Genomic DNA, 12120 nt, shown 5'->3' with positions numbered 1-12120 from the left:
AGTTCTACATGGGCATCATTTGTTGCGTTAAGCCTTAAAGCAACCTTCCATGATACTCCCCTAAATACATATCTGCTTAATAATTCATGTTAAATATAAAGGCAGCGGTGAGGCACGATGATGTCACCTGCACTTCCCATCAGAAGGTGGAGCAGAGGTAACTTTTAATTTATTAAAGTTTATTTTTATCAAACTTTTTTTTTTTACCAATATATGCTTGGGGTATCAGTAAAAAAGTATTTCATTATTCATGGAGGTTCACATTTTTAATGATACCGTACAAAAAAATTATTTGCTTCTGTTGTCAAGCAAATGCTTCTTTGAATTTAAATTGGGGTGACAGAGAATTATGTAGCATTTTGGAAGAAATATACAAAATAGAAGTCCGGCATTCGAGGTCAGTATAGCAAAAATCTCCACAGCCGCTACATATTTCCCTTTGGTGCTCAGATAGGCCGGGATCATGGCAATCCAGACACTGCAGAACACCAGCATGCTGAAGGTGATGTACTTGGCTTCATTAAAACTGTCCGGTAATGTCCTCGCTAGAAAAGCTGTAATAAAACTGACAGCAGCCAGGATCCCCATATATCCCAGGACAGAGTAGAACCCAAAGACTGACCCTTCATTACACTGAACGATGACCTTTGTGTGGTAGGAGCGTGTGTCCAGCTCTTGGAAGGGGGGAGAGATCGCCAGCCATACAATGCAGATGACAACTTGGAATGATGAGCAGATGAAGACAATCAAATTGGGCACTTTTACTCCAACCCACTGTTTCCACACACTGCCCGGTTTGGTGGCTTTGAAAGCAAGCCAAACCATTACAGTCTTGGCCAATACACAGGAGACCGCGATGGTAAAAAGAATTCCGAAAGACACTTGGCGTAGCCTGCAGGTTGTATCCATGGGGCGACCCAAGAACAAGAAGACGCAGAGGAAACCCAATGAGATGGTGACCAGAAGGACAAAGCTGAGGCTCTTGTTGTTTGCCCTCACAATGGGGGTATCACCATAAGAAATAAATATACCCATTATTAAAAAAGTAAAAATGCAAAAGAACAAAGTGATAGCAATAAAAGATAAAGACAGGTAATCATCAGTATAAGACAAAAACTCTATCAGCTTGGAATCACACCGAGTTTTGTTCTCATTTGGCCACTCGTGGTCTGGACACTTCATGCAGTTCTCACTTCCTAAAAAAATAACAGGGAGGGAGGATACTTTATCTTGATAACCATATCCAAGACTGAAATGCTATTATACCAATATCAGATGTACATCCCAATATTTAAAATGTACATAGATTAGAAAGTGTACTGGAAAACAATTGTAGAGGTCCACCCATTTTTTTATGTGAAAAAACATCAATCTGATAATATCATATCCTATACACATGCAACAGTCAGTGAGAGGTTCAGGGAGGGTTTGGTGAACTTGAATTCGATGCTGAATCTGAACCCCATTGAAGTTAAAGGGAGAGAAATCTTATAAATCATCAGTGGGCATTTTGTAGGTAAGGGATTACCTAACAAAGGTCATGCCTGGACTGAGCAGTACCCTGGAGGACATGTACCAAATCAAGGAAATGATGCTGCTTCCTATCACTTCCCTAGCAACCATTGACAGCAGGAAGCTGTCATATATAAAAATGGTGGAAATACCACTATTGTATACCGCATGGTGTTTGGCTATCAGATAAATGCCTTAACAAGCAAAGTTTGGTCCAAATCTGCATTCAAAACAAACTTATAGCTCATCCCTACTCTCCAGTAGTATAGAACAGTGGAGTAACTTTTATATTTTTGATACGGTTTCTTGGGCTGCCTATAGCAGATTATCGCATGCATGACGTTTTGGTGTTATGTGTAGAAAAGGCAGGTTTGGACTGGCTATAGGTAGACGGTAGTGCTGTCTCAATGCATCCTAAAATCCCATCCCTGGGATAATACTGCCCCCTCCCCCCATCCCCTCTCCTTCTCCCCCCCCTTTAACTAATCACTGGATTAAAAACAAGCCCTTTCTCCATGGCCTTTTTACTTTCCCAAAGCCATGGTCACTTCCGTCCAATCCCGAGCCTTCTATCATATTCTCTTTGAATTCGGCAGAGTCCTTCAAATGTAATGCAATGTTACTTTGTATCTATCTCCAGCCTGAATAATGTTTATAAACAATGTTACTTTGTATCTCTCTATCTCCCTCTGATCAATGTTAATAAACAATGTTACTTTGTATCTCTCTATCTCCCTCTGATCAATGTTTATAAACAATGTTACTTTGTATCTCTCTATCTCCCTCTGATCAATGTTTATAAACAATCTTACTTTGTATCTCTCTATCTCCCTCTGATCAATGTTTATAAACAATCTTACTTTGTATCTCTCTATCTCCCTCTGATCAATGTTTATAAACAATGTTACTTTGTATCTCTCTATTTCCCTCTGATCAATGTTTATAAACAATGTTACTTTGTATCTCTCTATCTCCCTCTGATCAATGTTTATAAACAATCTTACTTTGTATCTCTCTATCTCCCTCTGATCAATGTTTATAAACAATGTTACTTTGTATCTCTCTATCTGCCTCTGATCAATGTTTATAAACAATGTTACTTTATCAGACAATCTTTTTTTCACAGCAGCAGCTATGACACCTGTTTTTCTTACACAGTAACATCTACCGTCAGTTTCACACTGCTTGGTGAGGACGCTGGGGGATTAGCATCTGGGCAGAATGAGGGGGAATACTACACATGCCCTGTATACTTTGATACAGTTTTTGTGGGCTTGTGTATTACATCCGGTGCCTACAACTATGTAAAATAATATAGTCAGCGGATAAAGTCAAAATTGTTATCTCTGTGTATATAATGGTTGCTGAGTGAACATGTTTGGCTTCATCTAGTAAGTTTATTGTTATCTTCCTCTATTAGATGAGTTACAATGTTGGTGTGCTAATGTGGAACTACAGACTGACGGCTATCATTTAAAAAAAAATAATATAATGGAAAATATCGCACCTAGTCCATCTGAAGGAAGTCCAGGTCACCATTCCTGTGAGCCCTAGCCATCAGGGATATTCCCCCTGAGGGTGTACGTCTGTGGCTCCCAGCACTCCTTATTATGTGAGTGTCACATTGTCCACGTATAAGGACTGCTAACAGCCATTAGAGAAGAGGAGTGACCCGTGACATTATCAAACATAATATAACACTAATATATAGTTCACAGCCTTAAAAGATAAAATATAGCAGATCACGCTTGCAATATATTTAACATCATTTGTACCACTAACAAAAGTCTTTAAAAGTTATAATAAAATGCACCTGTTACATTGGACATCTCTCCTTCTGAGCATGGCACACAACCATAACAACATTCAAATGTATCTGAGCTCGGCACTTGTCTGTTTCCAGGTAAACAGTCCTCAGAACACTGCGATCTCGGGATCTAGATGTGAACATTTTTTTGTTACAAAACCTTCAGATAAAATGTTTAAGTGATAATTTATTTCATTCATTTACATCATTAAAATAAGATAGACGTATATTTTTGAACACGGTCTCTGTTTGCCCCTGGAAACCATTGTCACAGGCACTGGAAGTAATCAGAAATCTTTCAGCTTTCACCAGAAGAGGAATAGAGAGGAAATCTTCCAATGGGGACACTTGTTCTAGTGAAAACTGTCTAAGAAAAAAATGATTTAACTTCCTGTTCGCTAACACTACTAAATGACAGATCTCGGCTGCTGAGTGTATACAAACTGGACCGGGATCCCGAATGATGTCCTTGACGAAAAATGAAACAGTAGAAAGGCATCATGGCACACTCACAAACCAGCATGTAAAACAACTTGTCTCACCACTAAGATTAATAACAGAGGTTTGGATACACGTCTTCTGCAGAAAATTTGAAAGCCGCACTGCCGCGCCAAGGCACCTCTTATAGTGCGGTCCTAACTCTAAACTATGAGAGTCTCCATCTTGGAGCACATGAGGGCAGAAGATTTCAAATCAAACCTATAAGAGGTGCCTTGGCGCGGCAGTGCGGCTTTCAAATTTTCTGCAGAAGACGTGTATCCAAACCTCTGTTATTAACCTCAGTGGTGAGACAAGTTGTTTTACATGCTGGTTTGTGAGTGTGCCATGATGCCTTTCTACTGTTTTACTGTTTTACTGTTCAAAGCCCATTTCGTGTGCACCTTACTGTATAACTGGTGACAAGTTGTTGAGTGCGTTTGTCGTTTGTTTTGCTTGACGAAAAATGGTCATGCTGTGTCCTATAAATAGATAGAACACGGCATGACCCTTTTTCGTCAAGGACATCATCCGGGATCCCGGTCCAGTTTGTGTACACACAGCAGCCGAGATCTGTCATTTTGTAGTGTTAGCGAATCAGATGAACATAATGGGGAGGTGGGAGTGTCATGTTGATGGGTCAACATCATTGAGCAGCGGGTCATTGCTGGACCATGTGATTGGATTTACATTGAAGGACATTGTTTACTTCCTGTTTTCAAATAAATGCTCGCAGTGTAGATGTTTTTGTGGATTTGCTTTTTTGTGGGAGAACACAACAAGCGTTACCTTGTACTCAAGCCTCTTAGGCAGGCAGATATCTGGAGGGGTCTAAATTCTGATAGTTCTCCCATCCCCAGATCCCGTTTGTGGGACAAGATGAGTTCAAGGGGGGAAAAGGCTTTGGCACCTTCTACCCCTTGCAAGGTACTTTCCCAATGTGGAGGACAAGTGGTCTGGTATGGTTTAGGGCTGTGCCTCCTTTCCTGAACATCTAGCCTGCATGTTTGAATAAAGGTCTGATATGAATTTTAAGGGAAACCCCACCTCATTTTTGAAGGTACATTACATATAAAGTAAAAGGAAAAAAATGCCACGAGGTATTCCACCTAAAATTTGAATCAGACCTTTATTTAGGCATGGAGCCTTGGGGGCCAGCAAACTGAAGATAGCAAATGTGCACCCTGCCCCATGAACTATACCAGGCCTTCAACATTGAGAGAGAACCTAGCAAGGGGTGTGGAGTTGGCAAAGTTTCCCCTCCCTTGCAAACTAAATTGTCCCCATGTTGTGGGAACAAGGGCCTCATCCCCACAACCTGTTCGCTAAGGGGGATGTGGGAGTTTGCAAGGGGGACTCATCAGAAACTGGAAGCCCCCCTTCCACTATGTAAACAAACCAGAACTCTGGGAGATGACATTGATCAAGTATGGTAATGGATATATTTGGTCAATGAGGGTCACCAAGAATGCCCGGCTGGTTTGTTTACAAATATTGGCTGGAAGTTTGTGAGGGGAAAACTGGCTAAATATGGCCACTTTGTTCAGCTCTTCATAGAAAGATAATCCCTGCTGGTGACTAGTCCTCTGCCCTCTGCTTGCCTTCTCTGGGTGCAGCTTTCACAGTACATGTCCTCCTTAATCTTACCTCTTTCTGGTCATTCTTCCATTTTATTAAACTCGCATTGATTAAAATATTCTGATCACCGGAAGTATATTGCTCAAATAATCCGACATCATTTGTGAGTAAAGTTTTGTTGAGTAATAAATGGTTTTGGATAACATATTGCGTAACAAATTCTCCGTCTTCATTAAAGTAGTTTTGTAAAATGTTTTCTGAGAAGTAGCGCGCAGCTTTTATATATCGGAGCAAATTCTGCAGAAAGACAAAAGTTTAGCTGAAACTATAATGGATCTTTATTGAGCCATGGACCTCAGGTGTTTCTGGAGGGCTGAACTCATTCCACCCCATCACTAGCTGTGCCACCACTACTCCGTCTTCTCAGTATGCCTGTTATACTAAGATTAAACAACTACAATAAAGTCTACACAACCTAACATTCCAATGTTATATGAACAGCAACAGGTCTGTTTTCTAGTAAATACCCTTATAGTCAAAATTATTTGTATTCACTTTGTGGTTTTGAAGAAATTTAACGCCGTGCTCTTTGTTACATTTAGTAGATCTTATGCTTTGTTTGAATAGATCCATGCTAAAGTTTTTAATGTTTTTTTTTTTTTTGATGAAAGTATTTGTATATTTGGTAAAATTACCATTTGGCATACATTTGATACTATGTGTATTCCTATAAATTGTACTTGTTATATGATTGTATTCAAAGTGTGTTATTCAATGGATTACCAGGTGAAAATATAGGTGGAAAAAAAACAAATGCAATCACCACATCTATGGTTTAAATATGTTAATATTAATGTGAGCTGCACTCGCCTGGTGTTTAAAGTTATATAAGTGGCTTCCAGAAGATTGTGTCTTCATGAATACAAGCATATCATGTAAGGCAGCAGCCATAGAGTAAACCGCGAGATACACTAGGTGGGCGTTTCCGCCATGCAGGAAGTGTGGGATGTCCGTAATATGTTCTGTGCCATTGCAGTCATGAAGTGAAGTATTATATAAATGTTTAAAGTAAAGATTTTTTTGCTTATTTACAGAAGAACAACCTAATTCTTTTATCCACAGCTCTTCCAGTAACACATCTTGTGGCTTCTTATGTGGTTGGAATTTATTTACAAAGTCACTAAGTTCTGAGATTCTGCTGGACTTGGCTCCAAAGGACAAGCTACAATTATATATTTCTGGGTGTTTATCAATGAGAGCAATGCTTGTCGCCCAAGTAGGGCTAAGGATCACTGTTCTGTCATCTATATAACCTCTTATAAAAGGTAAAACGTCAATCGCAAAATCAAACAACGTCCCGCATAGTACAATGACATTGACAGATGGTTTTTTCAAAGAATCTTCATTCCATCTATTAGTAAGTGAAACCTCCTCTGCGTGGCCATGTGCTCTTAAATGAAAAGCAATGCAAATTTTATAGAGAGTCATGACTTTAGTTAAAACCATAAACTCTTCTCTCCCGCTGTCATCATCAGATGAAATAATTCCTATCCAGTTCCATCCAAAGTTCTTCAGCATTTGAGCCAAGTTAGAATAAATGACCAAATCATTTTGAACCATCCGGAACAGGGTCGGAAAAACAGTCTTGTCCTTCAGTGATAGGTTGGTTGCTCCATAACTGATCTATCATACAAGAACAGAATGCAGAATGATACATAATAACATGGTGTAGCTGGCTAGGAGAACATGACATTCCAGCTTTCAGCAGACGTGTCTTGTAATCTGTGATGATTTCTAATATAATATTACAGGTTCTATCACATTGTGTCCGGATAGCAGAGTACTTTACACTCTTAGCTTTAAAAAGACCCGATTGCTGTAGGACACAGTTTTGTCTTTGTGTTGGGACAGGTCTTTGGTAAACAATGGCACGTCACACTCCACATTAAATCATAAGAAAGCAAAAAAAAGGAAAAAAATCTGGCTGTTTATTAGCATTTGTATGACAAAGGAGATTCTTTACATTTCTTTTGGCAAAAAAAGCTTCTTAAAGGGTTATTAAACCCTCTGGTGTTTTTACATATATATATATATATATATATGAGGCTAGCGAGCAGTAGATATATGCAAAAAAAGTGTAAAAAAAAGCTTTAAATGTGGTTTAAACTTACCTGTGTCTTCTCCGCGCGCTCCCGTCCAAAAATGTGAAAATTTTGGGCCGGGCGCATGCGCAGTTCGGATTTTGCGGGCCGGCATACGAGGAGAGACACAAGGTAAGTCTATGGACGCGTGCACCCGCATGCAGACACCGTGGGACAGGAAGTGCCAGCAAGCACAGAGGAGTCAGCACTGGATCGGAGACCCGCAGCAGCGCTGGAGGGACAGATGGAAACGACAGGAAAGGAGAAGAAGAAGACCGGATTAAGAAAAATAATTTAAGGTAAGTGCTTTAATTAACATTGGGTGGAGGGAAAAATATCTTTGACTTTAATGTCACTTCAATGCCGAAAATAAGTCAAATTATAAAGTAAAGAATTTAAAAAAATGTAAAAAAATTGCAGCAAGTGCAAAAAAAAAGTTAACAAAAATCCCCCCTATGTCCTTTTCCTTGTGTATGGGTGCTTATTTTTTATGTACATTATGTAATTTAAGTTGTTTAGGTAAATGAGGTAGGTTTTAATGAGAATATCAGAAATTCCGGAATGTTACCTGGTGGGACAGCTGGGTGTTGACATTGTATGCCAGGATGACATTTAGTCCTGCTCACAATGTGAACTGTGTTCCCTAAATCAGCTTAAATTTTGACATAAAAAAGCTTTTACTCACCTGTACATAGTGATACATGGCCAATATCTGTGCTATTGTGGCAGTGGTCCCAGAGCTCTGGTCTCCAATGAAGCCCAGTATTTCTTTACCTCCTCTGCAGGAGTAGTTTGGGAACGTCTTTCCCGGTCCAGATAAAATCTCTAATGTGTTTATTAAAGCCTTCCTGTTTTCCCCACAGGAGTCATACAGGTGATATCCGAGAGTAATGTTTAGTAACATTGTAGGGTTCTTGTTAATTTCATCAATGGCAAAAAAGAAAACCAACAAATTCTTATAAAAATGTGGCTGAGGACTGAAAAAAACAAAACCCACTTAGTGGTTTTATATTAATTATCAGAGCGCCGAGGAATTTTTTTTCAATTAGTTTTATTCAATGTTATTAAATTTTACCATTTGATGTATGCATTGCTGCAAAAGCTAACTGATAAAGGCCTTTGTTAGCTGATGTGAATCAGATTGAGGTGCTTCTGTTGTATGCACGCCATATAAGTTGATAAATGTGAGCTAATTGTAAAAGAAAAAAAAATCAGCCAAATATGTGTCCCCAGTGTGTGTGCTTTGCCTGACAGTGTCCATGCCATATGTACTGTAACACCTCATACAGCTTTAAGGCATCCAACAAGCATGTTATATAAATAATTTGTGTATGTCCAATGTTGTCTTCGGTATATTTCTCCCTGCTCTACATTTAGCCCTGCTTGCCTGAAGCAAATGTAGAAAAAAAATCCCTACCCGTTGCATAGGTTTGCGCAGCCTATTTCATTAGGGCGTGCACACAAAAGTACAAACAAACAAACTGTATATATTTATAGGGCCGCACTGGAATCCGGACATAGGAACACACTGGACCCTGGACATAGGAATGCACTGGACTCTGGACTTAGAAATGCAAGGTGTTGTGCTCGGGAGCACACCCGGAACACTCCATGTCCTGGCGCCTCTTCAGAACGGTGCCTGGGGGGTCACGTGTCTCCTTCTGCCCCCCCCCTCGCTACACCACTGAGTGTGTGCCGCTGATCGAAGGAGCCGGTCAGAAAATCTTTGTACAATAGGAGCCGGCAGCCACTGAGCTAGCTGCCTCTGGTCGGGTATTCTGATAGCAGCTGGCGGTCGCTGTCAAAATACAATGCATTCGATACACTTGTAGTGTTGAGAGCAATCTGCTCTATTTTTCCTCATTCAGTGTTTTTCTCCATAGCTCTCCTCAGGGTCACGGGAGGAAATAAACTAGCGACCTCCCGCTACAGCTCACAGTAGTCTGAGACCGCCGCAGCCGGGACGGACCCCGACATCACTGTTGAGATCCACCCAGCTGTGTGATTGACAGATGGCTCTGCCTATCTAGAGGCAGTGCCAGCTGTACCCGCCCCCATCCGTTCCCCCAGTCAGCGCTGGAGGTTCGGGGGGGGATCCCTGCAGGGAGCCGTGAGTGGCAGTCACGGCTCACTGCAGGGACAGGATCGAGAAGTGAGCGAGCGACGGTATGTGTTCCTGATCTATTGAGCCGACGTGTGATAGTTTCATTGTCACACGTCGGCTCGAACTATGAGGATGAGTGAAAATCACTCGCCCCATAGATCTCCTTTTAATAGAAATATTCTAATGATTTTTGTTGTCTCTAGAATATAAGACAGGATACTCACTTCATACAGTACATGAGAAACATAAATTTGGGGAGATTTAGAACCTCATAGTACAATCCTTTTAAAAGACTATTGACAGTGAAGATCCCTCCGAGTATAATGTCACCGTCCTGATAATACTCATAGTTTTCGTATACATTGGCTGAGTATAGATTGCAGGCTGACGCCGGTCCTGAGTTTTTGGTGTCAGCTGTACAAAGTGTCACATACAGAAGAATCACACAAAGCAGTCCAATCTGTCTCCGAGATGTCGCTGTAAATACAACAGCAAGGAGATCCGGGTATGTCACTATAACCCGATAGAACATGATCTGGGAGTACACACAGCTAGAGAGAACGTCTGTCTGATTCCCTCTATGTAATGAAGCTGAATCCTCTCTCTGTCTTATATAGAGCCCAGTGTAAGGAGAGACAAAGGCTCCTTCATATAGAAACAGATGTACTATGATTACAAATAACTATTTCTTTGTCTTATAATATCAGACTTTATACGAATAGAAGAAAGAGAATAAATAAAGGAATCTAGTATAACATTTCCAGTTATTTTATTTGCATCATTTTGTTACATTTGTAGGTGAATCTGTTTTTAAAATGTTACCAGAAGCAGACAATTATGACAGAAGCGTTTTATCTGAAAATACAGGAACGTCCTCACTACATTGGAAGAAAAACATTCTTGAACATTCCATGAGCAGAGGTCATTGATACCTAGATGCCCAGGCCACATTTAGCAGTGTCAGCATATGTTGGATAACAATAATTCCATGACTAACCTGCATACCTACAAACTTTATATATATACACTATATTGCCAAAAGTATTGGGACGCCTTTACACGCACATGAACTCTAATGGCATCCCAGTCTTAGTCCGCAGGGTTCAGTATTGGGTTGGTTCCGCCCTTTGCCGCTATAACAGCTCCGCCTCTTCTGGGAATGCGTCCACAAGGTTTAGGAGTGTGTCTATGGGAATGTTGGACCATTTGTGAGGTCGGGTACTGATGTTGGGGGAGGGGCTCGCAGTCTCCACTCTAATTCATCCCAAAGGTGTTCTATGGGGTTGAGGTCAGGACTCTGTGCAGGCCAGTCAAGTTCCTCCCACCACCTCTGGAGCGACTGTGGCGGAAAACTAGGTCTCTGCAAGACTTTACCTGTACAAAGCTGCCCTCCTAAAATATAACTCCTCCCTCCGTGCTGCCAAACAGACTTATTTTGTCACTCTCATTAACACCCTCTCATCCAAACCTCGTCAACTCTTTTCTACCTTCAAGTCTCTACTATGTCCTCCACCACCACCACCCACTAACTCACTCACTGCCCAGGACATTGCCATTCATTTCAAAAAACAAAATAGATACCATTCGAGATCAGATCGCCACTGTCCAATCAACTGCTCCTTTTATTATAGTACCTGATCCTCCATCACACTTGTTACTTTCCTCTTTTGACCCTGTCACCACAGAGGAGGTTACTAAGCTTCTCTCTGACACCCACCTGACCACTTGCCCCCTGGACCCTGTTCCCTCAAAACTACTCCGGTCACCCTCTTGCTCTATCCTAGACTCTCTTACCCACATTTTCAATCTTTCCCTCTCTACTGGAATCTTTCCTACCCCACTCAAACATGCACTAGTCACCCCAATACCCAAAAAACCTTCTATTTATTGTTGCCAGGAGTGTCATCTTCATGGTTCAGACATCGTGAAAAGGAGTTTGTTCCTTACTTCGCCCAGGAAGACAAGTTGGTTTATTGCATCGATGTCGTAGGTCTGATGGGTCAATTTAAAATCCAATATGATTCAGAGCAATGGCATCTTTTTATAGATTCTTCAAAAAGAAGTCTCAAAGCAGTTTTACTCCAAAAGGGTTTTTACGCTTCCATACCTGTAGGTCATTCCGTACACTTGAAGGAAACCTACGAGATCTTGGAATTGGTTCTTCGTAAACTTAAATATGAAGACCATGGTTGGCAAGTGTGTGGGGACTTGAAGGTCTCGTGCATGCTACTCGGGCAACAAGCTGGGTATACCAAATACCCTTGTTTTCTGTGTCTATGGGACAGTCGAGACCGACAAAATCACTGGACCAAGAAGAGTTGGCAGCCGAGGGTGCTAACAGTCAGTGAAAAAAATGTCCTCCGAGAAACTTTGGTACCTTCCCATAAAGTTCTTCTACCACCTCTCCACATAAAATTGGGATTGATGAAGCAATTCGTAAAATCACTTCCAAGAGATGGAGAATGCTTCAAATACTTGGTCATCAAGTTTCCATGCCTGTC

At 40.9% G+C, this 12120-nt stretch overlaps 1 protein-coding gene across 1 annotated transcript in view; it reads right to left on the bottom strand.

Annotated features, from left to right (window-relative positions):
• Window positions 1-288: 288 nt before the first annotated feature.
• Window positions 289-12120, bottom strand: part of LOC108801987 (extracellular calcium-sensing receptor-like) — a 13358-nt gene continuing 1526 nt past the window's right edge. The window contains exons 2-5 of the mRNA XM_018573893.1: window positions 8201-8492; window positions 5444-5671; window positions 3326-3449; window positions 289-1196 (exon numbers count right to left, since the gene is read on the bottom strand). Of these exons, the coding sequence (XP_018429395.1) occupies window positions 289-1196; window positions 3326-3449; window positions 5444-5671; window positions 8201-8492 (1552 nt within the window). The remainder of the gene's footprint in view (window positions 1197-3325; window positions 3450-5443; window positions 5672-8200; window positions 8493-12120) is intronic.

The sequence above is a fragment of the Nanorana parkeri genome, unplaced genomic scaffold, assembly GCF_000935625.1.
Source record: "Nanorana parkeri isolate BGI_ZX_2015 unplaced genomic scaffold, ASM93562v1 scaffold2598, whole genome shotgun sequence".
In the NCBI taxonomy this organism is placed as follows: Eukaryota; Metazoa; Chordata; class Amphibia; order Anura; family Dicroglossidae; genus Nanorana; species Nanorana parkeri.
Note: the sequence above shows the minus strand (reverse complement) of the source record. Positions and strands in the feature narration are given on the sequence as shown.